Source organism: Borostomias antarcticus, assembly GCF_949987555.1.
Source record: "Borostomias antarcticus genome assembly, chromosome: 17".
NCBI classification, from domain to species: Eukaryota; Metazoa; Chordata; class Actinopteri; order Stomiiformes; family Stomiidae; genus Borostomias; species Borostomias antarcticus.
In genome coordinates, this window is record NC_140250.1 from 4,910,027 (window position 1) to 4,928,498 (window position 18,472).

General features: G+C 43.6%; 2 protein-coding genes across 2 annotated transcripts; one reads left to right on the forward strand and one right to left on the reverse strand.

Moving 5' to 3' along the window:
* Positions 1-1,645: 1,645 nt before the first annotated feature.
* On the reverse strand, positions 1,646-11,874 carry mfsd8 (major facilitator superfamily domain containing 8). Its single transcript, XM_084451940.1, has 12 exons — positions 11,107-11,874; positions 10,911-10,993; positions 10,443-10,486; positions 9,085-9,325; positions 8,683-8,796; positions 7,056-7,200; positions 6,490-6,548; positions 6,071-6,179; positions 5,731-5,865; positions 5,064-5,167; positions 4,761-4,960; positions 1,646-4,682 (listed from the first exon to the last, which is right to left on the reverse strand). Exons 1-12 carry the CDS (start codon positions 11,163-11,165, stop codon positions 4,476-4,478), a joined length of 1,500 nt encoding a protein of 499 aa, XP_084308066.1. The 5' UTR covers positions 11,166-11,874; the 3' UTR covers positions 1,646-4,475.
* A 614-nt stretch (positions 11,875-12,488) lies between these two features.
* Positions 12,489-14,768, forward strand: LOC311319991 (butyrophilin subfamily 1 member A1-like; the record flags this gene model as incomplete). The annotated part of the gene is made up of 6 exons (XM_084451625.1): positions 12,489-12,852; positions 12,942-13,226; positions 13,357-13,452; positions 13,701-13,712; positions 13,956-14,024; positions 14,119-14,768. The coding sequence occupies 6 exons, from the start codon at positions 12,489-12,491 to the stop codon at positions 14,766-14,768; spliced, it is 1,476 nt and encodes a 491-aa protein (XP_084307751.1).
* Between the last annotated feature and the right edge of the window lie 3,704 nt (positions 14,769-18,472).

Below are 18,472 nucleotides of genomic sequence, written 5' to 3' on the forward strand. Positions count from 1 at the left end.
GGAAATTAATGATATAGGATTGCAGCCTGTCTTAAATTCTCTGAACTCAAACAGCATAGCATCACAAGAGAGCCTTTGTGCACGCCCTTACTGTTTTGTGTGGCAAGCGTTGTTGGCAGCTCGCGGGGAGACTTGAAGAGGCATGTGACCGATGGTTGCTGGATCTGGTGCAGGGCGTCGCACACCGGGGCTCTTCCGTTGATGCAGCTTTGAAGTAGAGATGGGATTTATGGCTCTTTGAAGGGAGCCGGATCTTGAGGATCCGTTCCTTTCAAAGAGTCGTTCAAAAGACTGGCTCATTTTTATATTTATTTATTTTTAAGAAGCCAGCCTTGGGATGACCCATTTTATCTGGGAAATAATCACTGGGACGAATGATAGGGTAATATTTGGATCAGAATCATTCAAACTTAGACCTACAATATATATTCTATTGGTGGGATATTCTGAAATAATAATTAGGCTATAATTTCATTTGGTAATGGCTTGTGTGCATTCCACAGGGTGGCGCCACATGCCTCTGCTTTGACAGCAAGATCACTTTTTTGGATTTAACCTTTGTATAAAATGTGTTTGTGTGTAAATAAACCGGATTTATGTTATTCACGCAACACCTAAAAAAAATAAGCAGGCTACAATGAATTACTGTGCTCTCCTCCTGCCTGTTCGCCAGTGAAGTAGCCTAGTAGGGAGGAACTTGAGTGCAAAAATAACGGCTCCCACAACTGCGAATCGGTTCCCATCGTTCGTTTTAAAGAGCCGTTCAAAAGTATCGGATCGTTCGCGAACGTCACATCAATACTTTGAAGGTAGGCCGTTTGGCGAACGTTGGGAGTCGCAGAGGCTCAGAGTTCAGACTTGTTGCTCAGAATAAAGAGTAGCCTACAAGGTTCAATTTCAGCGCTGTTTGGTGTACAGCCAACTGAAATGGTTCGGGATTAAGTTGCAAAAGTCTCACTGTTCACCTCTCGCTCTTCGATCTCATTTACAACACATTGGAAAGACATAATGGATGGCATATTCATATTCAGTACGTTAGCCGGAGTAGATCAAGTCCGAACATCAACATGACATCTTTAATCACACCCGCATGTTGGATTCACACTTTTAATACTGCTCTGAGCCCGTTCCATCCCCGGATCCTGTTTATTCACACTGGTATGCTTCACATTATTGAATAAACAGTTGCACTTGGGGGATAACTCAGTTTCATGATTGAATTAGCAGTTTACCATTCATTTTGACCTCAGTACATTGGTGCTCTGGAATGTTTGCAGAGAGAGTGAGGAAGAACAGTGCTATCAAAAATGGTCACTCCAGTTCTTTCACCTAAGGGTGCGTGTACACCGGGGAGCTGTATTTTAGAGCTGTGAATTTGAATAGTTTAGAAATGATTGACTGCTTTGACTTTCAATGCAATATTTGATTAAATGAAAGGGACATTCACAGTCCCTTTGCAGTTGTTTTGTACTTCAAAGACAGTTACCAATAGTATTACTTTAAATATTGTAATGACAGACAAACCAAAATGTTTTAAGAAAATTACACAATTATGGTGAAAGATACAGTAGAATATCATTGGTTACAATCAAATACAGAACAAAAATTTGATGTGACATTAGCTGCATTTATTAAAGGCTTCACACACAAATAATGGTTACTACTGTGTTAGTCATATCAATGCAAATAAGATGCGGGATAATAAGTTTATCACATGAATCAGATTTATTTTAGACAGGTAGGTTTTCACACATACAAGGAATTTGTTCTGGACTGTTGGTGCACGGCACACAGTAAATAAACAAGGTGCAGAAACAAGAGAGGACAGTGCAAATGACAGGACAGTGCTGTGTTATGTGTACCAGGTGATACGCTTCACATACAGTTAGGTCCATAAAAATTTTGACCTTACAGTTTATCATTTCAGCTCTGTACATCACCACAATGGATTTGAAATGAAGCAAGATGTGCTTTAAGTCCAGACTTTAGTCATCTTTAATTTTAGGGTATTTACATGCAAATCAGGTGAACGGTGTAGGAATTACAAAAAAATTGTGACCCCCCACACACACTTTTTATGGGGCCAAAAGTAATTGGACAAATGGCTGCTTGACTATTCCATGGCCAAATGTGTGTTATTCCCTTGTTATGTCATTTACAAGGAGCAGATAAAAGGTCTTGAGTTCATTTCACGTGTGGTACTTGCATTTGGAATCTGTTGCTGTCAACTCTCAATATAAAATCCAAAGAGCTATCAATATCAGTGAAGCAGGCCATCATTAGGCTGAAAAATCTAAACAACCCCATCAGAGAGACAGAAAAAACATTAAGTGTGGCCAAATCAACTGTTTGGTACATTCTCAAAAAGAAGGAACGCATTGGTGGGCTCAGCAACACCAAACGACCCGGAAGACCACGGAAAACAACTGTGGTGGATGACAGAAGAATTATTTCTCTGGTGAAGAAAGACCCCTTCATAATAGTTGGCCAGATCAAGAACACTCCCCAGGAGGTAGGCGTATCTGTGTCAACAATCAGATGAAGACACCAGAGTAAATACAGAGGGTTCACCACAAGATGTAAACCCCTGGTGAGTCTCAAAAACAGGAAGACCAGACTAGAGTTTGCAAAACACATATAAAATGCGTGTACAGTTCTGGAAACCCTGTGTCTGGTGAGTCCATGGGTTCCAGGCTCCAGGCTGTCATTGACTGCAAAGGAGTTGCAACCAGATAGTAAAAATTATAATTTGATTTATGATTATGTTAGTTTGTCCATTTACTTTAGGTCCCTTAAAAAGTGGGGTACCACATATAAAATTTGTTGTAATTCCTACAGTATTCACCTGATTTGGATGATAAGTCTGCACTTAAAGCACATAAAATGCACACAAAGAATGTTTCATTTCAAATCCATTGTGGTGGCGTACAGAGCCAAAATTCTGACAATTGTCTCAATGTCCAAATATTTATGGACCGAACTGTAAGATTCATGAATATTAATAAGTTATAACACAAAAAAACATTAGCTTCACACATCTTATATGTAAACTGGGGTAGAATTTGAACTTGCTCTGTGATCGATATCATTTGTACCAACATGGCAGCAGACAAGATGCTGCAGGATGGTTGGGAAGTCGATTACTATCAATGACCATAGCAGACGCAGAGTTGTACTGTCTGATGATCACTACTTTTTGGGGGTAGATTTTTAACGTCCAAACTTGTAAAACTTCCTCCTCTACAGAGGTTGATTGAAACTTGTACATGCATCTGAGAATTAGGTTAGCTTGTTTCTTGTGAATAGTTTTTTTCCATGACAAAACACCTTAGTGTTAATGATCAGAAACAATGCAGTATCCTATGCTTTCATTCATAGTACTATTCTTTAATTAAGCTTTATTGATGTGGTTGACAATGTGCATCGTACCAGTCCTGTTTTTCCATGTGTTCATGTAAATACACATGTAATATTTTTATGAGAACTTATTTCCAGAAGAACTCTGACAACCATAATTTGGTAATAAGAAGACAATTGCTAACCAAAACATCCTTATTTACAACTAGAAATGGTGCTCAGAGAGCACAGATCTCCGCCCATTTTGCGTAATCCTGTTTACAAACGAAAAAACAAACGCACACACTCCACGTTCTCACCCTACGACACTGTCGCTGGGGCGGAGGGAATTAGTGGCTTTCAACACTTTGCATGTATCTGAAATTTAGATAGGACATCTTTAAAAATGATGAAATTAATATAGGAACATCGGTGAGCTTCTATGCCGTAATGCAAAAAGTTCCAGGTCAGTAGCAAACATTACAAACTAGTAGTACTGTACTCATAAATTCATTATTATAATTATTACCAAGGATATCATTGGTCCTTAAACAAGCAAATCAGCAATTGTAGTGGTAGTAGAACCAGCTCCCTTCAACTAGAGGGTTGGCCTGACAAACACATCTCTGTTCAGCTCACACAACCTAGGGGTACGAGAGCTTCGCAGCCACGAACGGGGATAAGCCGTGTCAATCATTTATTACTGCCCAATCAGTGGCGCAGATTCATGTGATCGATGGGAGATTCTCCCAGACTACGTGAAACAGCAACAACCTAGCAACCGCTCCGCTGAAGAGGATTGTGATTGGTTTAAAGAAATACAGTTTCTTTCCCCACTATCCCCGAATGGTAATGAGTCCAGCCAGAGCCTTTCCCCAGCAGGGCACAGACTAACACAACGCAAGATTTAATACAACCTGACCGTTTTCCTTGACCATCCATCTGTCAACGGTCAACGCTGAGACAAACTACTAAGGCAATTAATAATCTGTCACCACATCCCAACAGTAACAACAATACCGTAATTTGTGAAAAGCTCGCCACTTTAGGTTAAAAAGTCCCGAAATTCAGCGAATGTGAATTTCCACCACAAGTCCCACCTCTTGAGGAAGTGTGTGGGGGGTACATAGCACCGCTAGCTACTCCACAATCCTGCCGTGACGCACGGAGAAGGCGATGAGTCTGTGGTAGAGGCCCACCAGGAGCAGCAGGGCCCCCAGCACCATGGCGCAGATGATGCTGAAGGCCCAACGGGGCCCCAGGACCGTGTAGACCTGGGAGACGAATACAGGCCCCAGGGTCCGGGCCCCACTGCCAGACGCCGTCAGCCACCCCATGTACACACCCTGCAGACAGACACACACTGTCAGGCACATTCTCGTGTGACATTTAAGGGGAGAGTGGACCCGAGTGCCTGTCCTTACCTGTGGCTTGGGGCCGAGGATCTTGGAGTACAGGGTGTAGGACATGACGTTGCAGGCAGGGTAGCCCACCCCGATGAGAACATCCGAGGTGATGTACTGCGCCAGGTGGATGGCCGGGGTGTACTGGCACCAGGTCTGCTCGGCCGGGCAGCCTGTTGGCTCCAGGGAGCTGCTGTTGGAGGCCGTGTTGTTCCCCAGGTCTGTGTTTTCAGGAGATAAGTACCCACACGCAAGAGGCTGATGATAATGAACAGCTGTATAAGGCTGTGAGGTTGTCGAAGGTGGACATCGAGGAGTCCTTACCTGCCCACTGGATCTTGGGGTAGTGGTCCCCCCACGGGAGCAGGATGAAGAAGCCACAGAGTATGAAGGCCAAGCCTCCCAGCAGCACCAGCCTGTCTCCAACCCTGGAACCCCACAACAGATCATCTCATCATCAACCCTGGAACCCCACAACAGACCGTCTCATCATCAACCCTGGAACCCCACAACAGACCGTCTCATCATCAACCCTGGACCACCACAACAGGCCGTCTCATCATCAACCCTGGACCACCACAACAGGCCGTCTCATCATCAACCCTGGAACCCCACAACAGGCCGTCTCATCATCAACCCTGGACCACCACAACAGGCCGTCTCATCATCAACCCTGGACCACCACAACAGGCCGTCTCATCATCAACCCTGGACCACCACAACAGGCCGTCTCATCATCAACCCTGGACCACCACAACAGGCCGTCTCATCATCAACCCTGAACAAGATGACACCTCCAACCCTGGGCCACCACAACAGACCATCTCATCATCAACCCTGAACAAGATGACACCTCTAACCCTGGAACCCCACAACAGACCGTCTCATCATCAACCCTGAACAAGGTGACACTTCAGGTCATGTAAAAATGGCAAGGTGGTTTCAGAGCCATCATGGTCAACAGGAATTTGTTCCCAACTGACCAGCTTACCTCAGGGAGATCACCTTCACAGCCAGAAACACAAAGACGGACTCCAGCCCGATGCAGGAGAGAATGATCCCATTGTACAGAACCGCCTCCTTCCTGGTCCAGGCAAACATGTCCATAGACACAGGTGTGGAAATACTGTCAAACACAGAACATCAATACTGTCAGCAGAGACTACACAGATCAGTAATAAACAAGTAAACCAATTAAAGAAACCAAAGAGTGACTCAAAACATTCTTGAATAGTTGTGACATGTTTGTTCAAAGATACAAAGATTATTCTATAGGGTTTACAGTATGATAGGTAACACAAATACAAAGATAAAAAATGATTTGCACGTACGTCTCAAAGACTGCGAAGATGAACATGATGATAAAAAACAGGATGTTGGAGGTCACAATGGCTGTTTGGTCAATATCCCCCAATATGTCCTGGCTCACATCCAGTCTCTCTAAAGGAAAGGGGAGAGGGACATGAGGCAGAGTTAATAATAATAATAATAATAATTATTATTATTATTATTATAATTATTATTATTATTATTATAACAAAACTGTATTTGTATATACGAAATGCAGCCCAAAGTGCTTTACAACAGGAAAATTACATGCACAGAGTGCTTCACATAAAAATAAACATAAAATGAACATCAAAACAGGCAAAATAAGATGGAAGATAAATAAACCTGCAGTATCACAAAGCTTCAGCTTCTTATCAGTACAATAAAAAGTTTAAAAAGCAGACCACATACAGTACAGTACCTTCTGACACATAGTTGATGGCTCGGATTTGTCTCCCGTGATCGTCAACATGGTGTTCCCTAGGAAACAGAACAGTGAGTCAGCATGGTGTTCCCTAGGAAACAGAACAGTGATAGTCAGCATGGTGTTCCCTAGGAAACAGAACAGTGATAGTCAGCATGGTGTTCCCTAGGAAACAGAACAGTGATCGTCAGCATGGTGTTCCCTAGGAAACAGAACAGTGATAGTTAGCATGGTGTTCCCTAGGAAACAGAACAGTGATCGTCAGCATGGTGTTCCCTAGGAAACAGAACAGTGATCGTCAACATTGTGTTCCCTAGGAAACAGAACAGTGATCTTCAGCATGTTGTTCCATAGGAAACAGAACTGTGATCGTCAACATGGTGTTCCCTAGGAAACAGAACAGTGATCGTCACATGTTGTTCCCTAGGAAACAGAACAGTGAGGGTGCAGCTCTCAACAGGGCACACATATGAATTACATCGAATGACCCTGAATGATCACATACAACGACGTACAGTATCCATTCACAGACATACAGTGTTCATTCACATGCAGCGTCTCACCTCAACACCAATAGGACGAGTAGGATGTTGATGACACCGAAGCCTGCAGCCAGCAGAGCCGGGGCGGTGTACATGTTGAGCTGGAGGTCGAGGAACGTCAGCATGATTCCGTTCTCACCAATGAAAGACAAAACCGCCTGCAAAGCTGAAACACAGGAGAAAAACTGAGAGACATCCTTTTGGGAAAAAACAATATCAACAGTCTGTGTCGGTTTAAATTAGTACCTAATATTGACATCAAAAATCTCCAACCAACGTAACGGGCCGCTTTAAAAGTGCAGCATGCAGTTTCTGATTTCCTGTTAGACTTCTGAAAATTTGAAAATCTTTGAAAGATGTAAAAAAAAAAAAAAAAAAATGCAACCTACAAAATCCCCGCCCCTCCCTTCAGGACTCCCTCCAAAGCCACTCCTCCAACTGGGGGAGAACAAATGACACTTGGCAACTCAAAATGATTGGGCGCACTTATTACAGTCCTGCGACTTCCACAGATTACAGATTTATATATTTTTTTGTGTCAGAGCACTTTATTTACTGATTGCTGTTGGGATGTAAAGATAATTTAAAAATGTATAACAAAAAGTGCTGCTTAGCCAAACTGCATACTACTACTAGGTCGTCCTTGGAGTAGTCGTCCTTTCCTGCGACTTCCACAGATTACAGATTTATATATTTTTTTGTGTCAGAGCACTTTATTTACTGATTGCTGTTGGGATGTAAAGATAATTTAAAAATGTATAACAAAAAGTGCGGCTTAGCCAAACTGCATACTACTACTAGGTCGTCCTTGGACAAGCTCTCCATCGGTGCTTCCAGTCATCCCAATCCTCCATATGTCTGGCTAGCTCGCCGGAACTTTCCGCTCCTGCATCTTTCTTGAGTACGTCCACATATGTAAGTGTGGGACGCCCTCGTGATCGATGCCCATGTGTTGGCTCCTACAGCACAAGTTTGCTGGCTGGCAGCTGACCCCCCCATACAAATGCTGTTGGTAACATGCTCGCTCTTGTTGATGTTAAAGGGCCAAACCGGTCTAAATATTTGATCTCCTTAAACTAGTCACCCAACGTATATCACATTACCGCAATCAATTTTCCGAGGCAAAGCTCATGTTAAGAGATAATTGCATTTTCACGTTTTACTTACATTTCAAAAGTTGAACGTGATGGCTTTAAAACATATTTTTAAATTGTTCCATCGTTGCGCTGACAAACTCACCCCAGTTAGTTTCTAATAATTTTCAGTAGTTTTTATTTATTTTTGTTTGAATCCATTGAACTCCTGCGCTATATTCTCTAGTCCACCTACGATAGATTCTCTATCCAGCGTTCCTAGCAACGGCTGCCATGTAAAGAGGAAGAAGACAGACTGTTGGCGTAGGCTGTAGGAGAACAGACTTTACTGTTGCATAAAAGAAGCTGAGTTTGATTTGCCGGGGAAGGTTGGAGTTCCACACACTGGCCATGCTGTTCAAGGCCCTCCATGCAAGCGCCTTCCTCACTTTAAGGTCTTGCTTGGATGAGCTGACCCATGAGCCCAAGTATTTGAAGTCAGACTTCCCTTAGAGCAATGCATACTGCACATTTAACTGATTGATTGTACTGGGCGAGAAACAGACCAACTGTACCTGGGCCCAGGATGAAGCCCAGAGCCTGACAGGCACTCATATTAGCCATAGCACTGGTCCTCTCCTTCAGCGACGTGGCCCCAGCAACGTAGGACCTCACCACGGCCACGTTACCTATCAGGGAAAAGACAGATTAACTACACATGAACATTAACTACATCCACAAGGAGAGACCAACATGTAAAAGAGCAGTATATGTACATGAAAAATGTGACAAACCAATACTTTTTTTCATCTGTGTATATTTGTTTAGCTAATGACATCAAAAGGACAGATAAAGTTTCTTCAAATATACTACTTTTCTCAACTAAATGTCTACAATTTTGACTATTATACAGTAATGTACTGCTGATATGAGCACATCTGCTCGGAAGCCTACAAAGACTCGGGCCATGAGCATACCTGCTCCGAAACCTACGAAGGCTCGGGCCATGAGCATGTGGAACTTGTTGTCGGAGGAGGGCAGGTAGACGTAGCAGTAGTAGATGTTTGCGGAGACGTTGATGAATAAGGAGCAGGCCAGCGGTTCCTTCCTGGGCCTGTGATTGGACCAGAACCCGAAGAGGGGCGAGGCAAGCATCTGGCCAAGGCTGTAGGCCGCCACCACCCAGCCCAGGAACGTGGCGCTGGCACTGTCGTCGATCTGGACCAGGGAGCAGACACAATGTTATTTGGTAGTTCTAAAAACCTCACTGCCCACCTGTGATCCAACCTCTTTGTGTTGTACAGTGCAGGGTGGGTGGGGGCCAAGTTACAAGTAAAACCAGTCAGTAAAAGTCAGTTAAGTTAGGTAAAACCAACTCCTGGACTTAACTTACAGGTCCTGTCCTGATATTCCTAGACCTGTCAGCAGCATTTGATACAGTAGACCACCTGATCCTCCTCTCCACCCTTGAGGAGAAAGGCGTCACTGGCTATGCACGTTCCCTGTTTGCATCCTACCTGATGGGCCGCTCGTACCAGGTGACATGGAGAGGGTCGATGTCGGAACTACGTAGTCTGACTACGGGGGTTCCACAAGGGTCTGTTCTGAGTCCTCTCCTTTTTTTCCCTCTACACTACATCTCTGGGTTCTGTCATTCGCTTGCATGGCTTCTTCTATCACTGCCATACCGATGACACCCAACTGGTCCTGTCATTTCCCCCTTCTGACACAAGTGGAGGCACGCATAGCTGGGTGCTTAGCTGACATCTCGGAGTGGAAGGCGACACACCACCTCAAGCTACCTCGGGCGACTGGTAGCCCCATCATTCCAAGGGAGTGCCTTTGAAGACTTTGCCTTCAGTACTAGATTATGCTCTTAGTCACTTGTTTAGAAAAGAGATACACTTGTGAGTTCTGGCAAGTAGTAGTACATTGGCTTTTCCTACGTTAAATGCAACTATTGTAAGTCGCTTTGGATAAAAGCATCAGTTAAAATGACTGTAATGTAATGTAAAGCCAATTCCTGGACTTAACTTTTACAGGTAAAACCAACTCCTGGACTTTTAACTACAGGTAAAATCAACTCTTGATTTTTTAACTCTAGGCTAGAGAAACTGGTGGTGCATACTAAATGTTTGTGGTCTTAGAATTGAAACCATAAACAAAGCATTTAGTGGATGTGATCAGAAGTCCCTCTTTGCAAAGCATTTCACTTCTTCTTTCCTATTGAAATATTTCTACTGAAGACTCAAAATAAACCTGGCCTCAATATGCATGGTGACAGTCTACTCAAAATAGCTAGGTTTAATATAGCTTGGTAGAAGTGGACACTTACCTTTTGCAGGTAGGGCCATAATGATGTGATGACAATTGTGAAACCTACAGACAGACATGGACATAGTCAACACAAAAGATATGAAACAACTGAAGTACAAGAGCATCTGGCTTGCAGCCTACGTAACCGAGTGAAACGTGGAGTAGCTGGTGAAACTCACTCCTCAAAGGAGTACTGACAGTCCCTCCAAGTCCCTATTGGCGCAGCTGTCAGTATGTCCGTCTCCCAACTTGGAGACCCAGGCTCTAATCCTGCCCTGGACATACCGAAATGGATGGGTTACACCTACAAGAGTATCTGACAGGTGTCACTTATTTATTTCACATTCTACTGTTCTTCTAATTGAAATCTCTATGTCCAATATATTACAGTTTACTTCCATAGCGCCTAATATCCAACTCTCTGCTATAGGCGTTCAATCAACCTGTAGCTAGGCCTATGACGTCAATAATATAAAGAACTGCTTACCAACACTGCTGAGGAACATGGTGAAATACATGACTCTAATGGACCGCCAACGACTCCTGTAGTCAGCGTCCTGGGAGACATCGCTGTAGGAAGAGAGAAGAACAGTAGCCTACTGCTGAGAACCTGCGATGCTGCAGTAGATAGATAATAATCTCTGATAGTGGGTATGTTTAGAGGGAAAACAATGTTGACGCACCTGCTTGAATCACCTTTCAGCAATGGACTGTTTTCCTCTGAGTCCACAAGTTGAGACATAATATCGCTCAGATGAAGGCAACTAGGATCCCAATGAAGGACACCGATCCAATGAATGCTGTCGAATTAGCTACCGATATACGGATCTTTAAGTCTCCATACAGGATATTTAGTAGGCCTAAAATCTTCAAGTCAGTGTTGGCTGCATGTCTTCTTGCTAGCTAACAGTTAGATGCCTGACATAAGCAGCACCTTCCCAACTAACAGTTGGCTATATTCACATAGGTCTCTTTGTAGTCATATAATTAAAAAAGAGCCATGTTTAGTCTTCCAAAAACGTATTCTGGGGTCCAGTTAATCGATTTTCAACCCAGGCTTGACAGATAATTGACAGTGTAAACTCCATCTGCTCACGTGAAACTACATTAACTGCATATTTGTAAACACTTCCTACTTCTCTTCCTCGCTTCTCGACCAGATCCTCTGAACCGCCCTAGACCGCCCCCTAGAGGACAAAGGTATTTACTACGTTTTTCATTATAGGCTACTATCACTCCCTTCCGTTCCAAGTACAGAAATGCACTATATAACTTGTGATTATACTGGTCAAAATATACTACAACCCCGTAATACACCTATTTGAAACAGGTTGGACCCGTTTTGATGTGATTTTGCGCACTAGACTCTCTTCTTCGTCCCTGTATCGCGCCAGGACAAAGGCTCCGATTCTCTGGACCTAAACTAAAGTAAGCTCACCTTCAGCTATAATTCAAAGTTACTACTGTGAATTTGAGTGCATCCAAAATGGAAAAGAAATGGATAGCATCGCTTCCTCTCATTTCTAGACTTTCTAGAGTTTTTCTCTTGTTCACACTATGTCTAGCCTGTCGCCTTTAAAAACGAAAGTAAAAGCCTCTGTTCCATTTCGATTTTTCGGACAAAAATGTAGGCTAAATGCAGTCAAGTTTTAACTAGGCATGTTGGTCGTCCTTATGTTGCTCAGTAAATATTGCTTTACAATCCATTTGCAGTCTTCTGGAATGCTGTGCGCATTGACTGCTTTCTATGTGGCACTGTGGATTCCAGCTGCTGGTGAGTCATTAGCCTACAATAGATCGTTGAAATTAGTTAAATTACAATAGCATTATTATTATCTGCATAATTCATAGCTCACCCACTACTTGAGTAGTGTAGTAGTACTAGAGTTCTGCTGATCAATTGTGTATGCGCAATTATTTGTTCAGAGCGCAAATTTTTGCAATCACTTAGGCCTAGGCCTAGAAAACATTTGCGAGTAGGCCTACAGTATGCTGAACTGCAAATCAAATAAGAGCAATAACTAATGAAATTGAGAACCGATGTGCCCTTTGTTCACTGTTAGAAATGTTGTTGGTTTCGGTCCCCGGGGCTGCGGTCACGGTGAGGGTGGGACACGACGCCACCCTGCCATGCTGGATCACCCCCACCATGAGCGCAGAGGGCATGGAGGTACGCTGGCACCGGCCCCAACGCTTTGACACCCCGGTCCTGCTGTACCGGGGGGGGCAGATGCAGCAGGGGGGCCTGCAGGCTGAGTATGTGGGCCGCACCTCCCTGGGGCTCCGGGAGGGGAGGTCGGAGGGGCTGAAGGCAGGGGACGTCTCCCTGAAGCTGGCTAACGTCACGCTGGATGATGGAGGAGAATACGTTTGCTACGTCAGCAGCAACATGAGCTATGACAGCGCCAGCATCCAGCTCAATGTAACCAGTGAGTTCATAGTCCTGTAGGTAAAGTCTACTGCTGCCAGTTCTCTTTGACTCCAGCTGTGACCAGTCCCTTCGCCGTCTCTCTGTCAGTGATGGGGACCCCTCCTCTCCTCTCCGTGGTGCGGACCGTGCCTGACTCTGTCAACGTGAGCTGTGAGTCCCATGGTTGGCATCCCAGGCCCAGACTGCAGTGGTCGGATGGGAAGCAGGCTCTGGCCCCTGGGGGCCTGGCCTACAGCGGTGACGGCTTGGGTCTGGTGGCGGTGCGCAGCTGGCTGGTCTCCAGCTCCTCCTGGGTGTCCTGCTCTCTGTGTCTGTCTGCAGAGGATGAGCTGGAGGGGCGAGTGAACTTGGAGAAACTTGCAGCGTTACAAGGTGAATAGAATACAACAGGAATTGATTTTTGTTCATGTACAGTCTTAAGACTACTCACATGTTGCGTAATTGTGTGTGTGTGTGTGTGTGTGTGTGGTTTTGATCAAAACACTCTGCTTCTTCACTTTAGCTGACCTGTCTTGGTTGAAGCCAGCGTTCGGCATAGTGCTGCTACTCCTCATCATCGTTTCTGGAGCCGTGCTGTACATGTACTTCAAACAGAAAGGTGAGGTACTGGACATGGAGGGTTAGGGTTAGAGACATGTCTCTTTCTCATGGTAGGGTTAGGGATAGGGACATGTCTCTTTCTGAAGATAGGGTTAGGGGTAGGGACATGTCTCTTTGTGATGGTAGGGTTAGGGTTAGGGACATGTCTCTTTTTGGTGGTATTAAGATGGGAGGATACACAGACAGACTGTCAGACATTTTCACTCGTATTTCATCAAAGCGTCTTTTGTGTGTTTTATGTTTCAGGGTTAAAAGAAGGTAAGTAAAAACAATAAAATCGCTATCTCCGACACTCAAATAAATTCAATATAGTCTAACATAATCTAACCACGTTTTGCAGGTAATAATTTTAAAATATTGACATCTACATTTGTCTGATGGTTTATCATGTTTATATCTTGATAAGTAAAAACAATTAATGAAAAAATCTCTATCTCCAACACTTACTCTCAAATAAATGCAATATAATCTAATGTAATCTAATCATGTTTTGTCTTTTAGATCTGAATCAGATTCTGATTACTGATTCAAAAAGCTGTGTAGTTCTAGATGATATGAAAAAACATGCAGGTAATAATTTTTTCAATATTGACATCTACATTTGTCCGATGGTTTATCATGTTCAGATCTTGTTAACCTATTTTTTTGTGTTTTTACTCGACAGTGGATGTCACACTTGACAGCAGCAAAAATAATGGTTTTCTGAAAGTCGCAAATGGTAAAGTGGTAAGAGACTCATCCCAAAATGAACCAATGACTGAGGAGGAGTGGTTCGCTAAGCCCACATTCATACTGGGAACAACAGGCTTCACTTCTGGATTTGCGTACTGGGAGGTAGGGTTAGGTGACGAGAACTTAGGTGTCAAAGAATCTTGGTGGGTCGGACTGGCAAGTGAATCTGTGAAACAGCAAGGTGATGAACGACACACTCCTGCCAATGGCTTTTGGTACCTGTCCTCAGAGAAAGAGAAAGGATTCAGAATCAACACAACCCCCCCCATTTTATTTTCTGTCACACCTAGACCTCAGACACTGGGCGTGTATTTAGACTATAGCAAAGGACAGGTCTCATTTTACAATGTCAAAGATCAGATACATATTGTCACTTTGACTACTGAGTTCACAGGGGAAGTGTTTCCTCTTTTCAACCCAGGTTTGGGGGACAAAGCCCCTATGAAGATATTAGACATCAACCGCAAACTGACTGAGAATTATACAAACATTCAAACTGAGGAGGCGAATTGCTCCCTTTTAGACACTGTGGCTGTAGTGTCTAAAAGTGAGAGTGTCAGCAGTGCAATGCAAGTACTATAGCCTATCAATTATCCTCTAATATGTAGTATTACCAAGGGGAAACAATGAAGAAATTATACTGTACTGAATAGTCCAAAATTCAACATCTGTTCTTGCACAGGAGCTGGTGAAGGGCTCTGGATAAAATGGCAGGTTCTGCCGATCATGCCACATTTCTGAAAATGACGTGTTCATAATCTACCTCTGCATTTTTGTGCAGCGTCAAATTGATCAAATGATAGATAGACAAACAGACAGACAGACAGACAGACAGACAGACAGACAGACAGATGGATACATACAGTACTTTATTGATCCCCCAGGGGGAATTTGGCGTTTCAGCAGTTGAAATTACAGAAAGGTTGGAAAGGAATGAAACACTAGATACAGAGTAACGAAAGAGACACTAGATAAGGAGGTAGTAGTACAAAAAGAGGGATTGCAGGGACTATATACATCCATATGTACAATAACTGCAGTGTAGAATGGACTAGAATAAGATATATATGTACCTACATCCATTCAATCAGTATAAATATAATTATACAAGTATATTAGTCTAGGAGTATACATATATACATAAATACAAACATCCAGGCTGTCTGAGTATATCTAGTAATACGCATGTATACATACATACGTGTACACCTGGAACACATGAAACGCTCAGGCACTATTGTATAGTCTGATGGCTGCTGGCACAAAGGAATGTCTGAACCGCTCCATATTGCACCTGGGTGGGATGAGCTTGTGTCTGAAAGTGCTCCCTATCAGCCTCAGCTCGCCATAGAGGGGATGGGAGGGCTTGTCTAGGATAGACTTCAGTTTGTCCCTCATCCTCCTCTCTGCCACAGACTCCAGGCTGTCCAGTTGTTGCCCCATGACAGAGCCAGCCCTCCTCACCAGCTTGTTCAGCTTGTTTGACTCCACGTAATTGATGCTGCCTCCCCAGAAGGCAACGCAACGAACAGCATGCTGGCTACAACAGACTGGTAGAACATCCTCAGTAGCCTGCTACACACCTGAGCCTCCTGAGGAAGAACAGTCTACTCTGTATTTTCCTGTAGAGGGCCTCAGTATTGTCAGTCCAGTCCAGTTTGTTGTTCAGGTGCACTCCCAGGAAAAACAAACTGAGTCCACCATCTCAACTTCCTCCCCCTGGATGGTAATGGGGGTTGGAGGCCTCCTTCTCCTTCTGAAGGGAAACCCGGCCCTTATTATTCCATGGTTTGTTGTTAGGGAAGCAGCATACCGTTTTAGTGGGTATGATGCATTCCTTGCAGAACCAGATGTAGTGTGTCGTGCAGTAGCAGAGACCATCCACGTCCTCCTTGTATTCCTCTGCGATTCATATAAATGTCCAGAATCAGTTTCAAATAGCCCAAAGTCTAAAAATGTGTACAATTTAAGTATTTGTTTCCAGTTTACTGTAATATCCCTCAAAATATGTTTCAAAAAGTATTTTTCTATAAAATGCTTGAATCTATTAAGTTGCATCCTGAGCTCCCGGCAGTGTGCTGAAGGGTCCTTGAGCAAGACAATGAACCCCAAAATCACTCAGATGCAGCACGGTGGTGAAGGTCTCCCGGGCTTTTCTGTCCTTAGTGTGCATGTTCTCCCCGTGTTTGCAAGGGTTTCCTCCCAAAGAACCCAACACGAAAAACATGCAGAACAACAGATGCTCTTCAGTCAGGTCCCTGACCAGGATCTGGACTGAGTACTTGGACTTGGTCCCCGGGCACCACTGACGAGGCTGGCCACTGCTCTTGCTGCCTCTGGAAGAGGACAGTTTGGCTAGAATAAAAGCAGAGGACAAATTCCACTAGCAACCTGAAGTTGCATGTGTGTGTGTTGTGTCGCTGGTAACGTGTGTGTGTGTGTGTGTACACTTGTGTGCATGGGTGCAGATCTGATGACAAGTTTGGGGGACACACAATCAGTTGTGTTTTTTTTTTATTGCACACGTGCAAATCATGCCCACAGAGCGCTTCAGATTTCCAGCATATTTCACGATTTCATAGAGGCTCATCACCATCACCAAGTCATTCAAAAAGCAGAGAATCATATGCTTACCTTTACCGTTTATTTCTCTTAAACAGCCAATAGTACATGGAGCGAGCCATCACCTTCCTTTTCGCTGCTTCACTGTTAGATAATGCTACTTCTAGTTTCAGGGTCTCAGGCATGCTATGTCCACTCACGTTCTCATCTCTCGCCTCTCACAGATTCCCAATTCTCCTCATCATCTTCCCTTTCTCACAGTATATGGGACTACTGTATACATCAGTGGATATGGATGATTATCAGAATATGAGCCCCTAACTGAGCTTGGTTAAACTAACTGATCATGTTTCCTCTTGTCAGGTATTTAAGCTGCTCTCCACAGATTGTTCTGCTGTTGCTTAATGGCACAATCTTGAAATTGGAATGTTGCATTAACCCTTCTTTCTTTTATTCATTTTCCACGAGGACTCTATCAACCAACTTATTACTTGTAATATTACAGGGGTCACGGTCTTCTTACTTACACAATGGCGTTTTGCCCCAAGAAAAAAAATCCTGATGTCCTGTGGCTGTTTCCTTTTCTTTGCCATGCTTTCTCCATGCTCTGTCATACTCTTACCTGGCTCACACACAAACAGGACACCAGTAAATGAAACAATATACTTTAGCTAACCTAACTTCACAGTAATAAAGCTAATATAAACGAACACCTGATCAATTTAAGTTACATTATGTAACATTAACTAGCAGGCAACCTAGAGAAAGCTAAGCTAACATTAGCTAGCTACTCTAAATATGGATCTGGCTAGGGATAAGTTACTTCACTTGAGGCGGCAAACAGAATCTGATTACATTTTTAAATCTTTTATGGGCACACTTTCCTTTTCTTGAGGAATTTTTCAATCAAAATTACTCATAGAAAGGCACTACTGTGAGAGAACCAGCCGATGGCCACGTTCCAGTGGCTGAGAGAAAGTGGAGAGATCAGGTTTTTTGTTGTTTTTTTAAATAAAGTTACCCGCCCACAGTTGCATTGCAGCAGAGCAGGGAGGGAGGTCTAGTAGGCTAGAGATGGAATGTGGAGTTGGAAAAAATATTTATAAAAATATTTGTTCCACAATTTTCATTTTTTTTAGAATTGGGAATGTGGAGTCAGAAAATACATTTGTTCAATTTCAATCATTTAGGCTATTTAGAATTGGGAGGGATAATTTGTGTTTTTTAGAAATTGGGGGGGACATGTCCCCCCCGGGATCTGCACCCATGCTTGTGTGTCACTGCCGTGTGGTGGATTAAAGGCCCCTAGAGGTCCTGTAATTACATGTATACAGGGAAAGAGAACTATTAATTTGCTGTCACAATGAGCACACTCCATTACTCTTTTGCTGCTTAACAAAACTATTTGCGAATCATGGGGGTGGGCCCACAAGCCGCCCAAACATGGCCAGCCATTCACCTCCATTCATTTTTTGGACTTCATTAATTGTTAACGGGGGAATTGAAATGGCCATATCTCGAGATGTGAAGGTCAGAGACACAGGGTTTGGACTGGCATAAAGCTTTCAACCTAACAAATGCTGCAATACCAAACGTCCTGCTCGCACGCCTGCTCGTGCCCAGAGCCACGAAATTCATTCATGGGCGGAGGTCTGTGCTCTATGAGCATCATTTTATATAATTGTCAACCACCCAATAAAATTGGAGGGTAGACTATAGACCTC

Bases quoted from the DNA above. Each gene is read 5' to 3' on its own strand.
- mfsd8 (XM_084451940.1), bottom strand. From the start codon at position 11,165: ATGTCTCAACTTGTGGACTCAGAGGAAAACAGTCCATTGCTGAAAGGT. The intron at 6,549-7,055 runs GTGAGACGCTGC...TCTGTTTCCTAG, and splicing joins CTCGTCCTATTGGTGTTGAG to GGAACACCATGTTGACGATC. The intron at 5,168-5,730 runs GTAAGCTGGTCA...GTGGGGTTCCAG, and splicing joins GTGAAGGTGATCTCCCTGAG to GGTTGGAGACAGGCTGGTGC.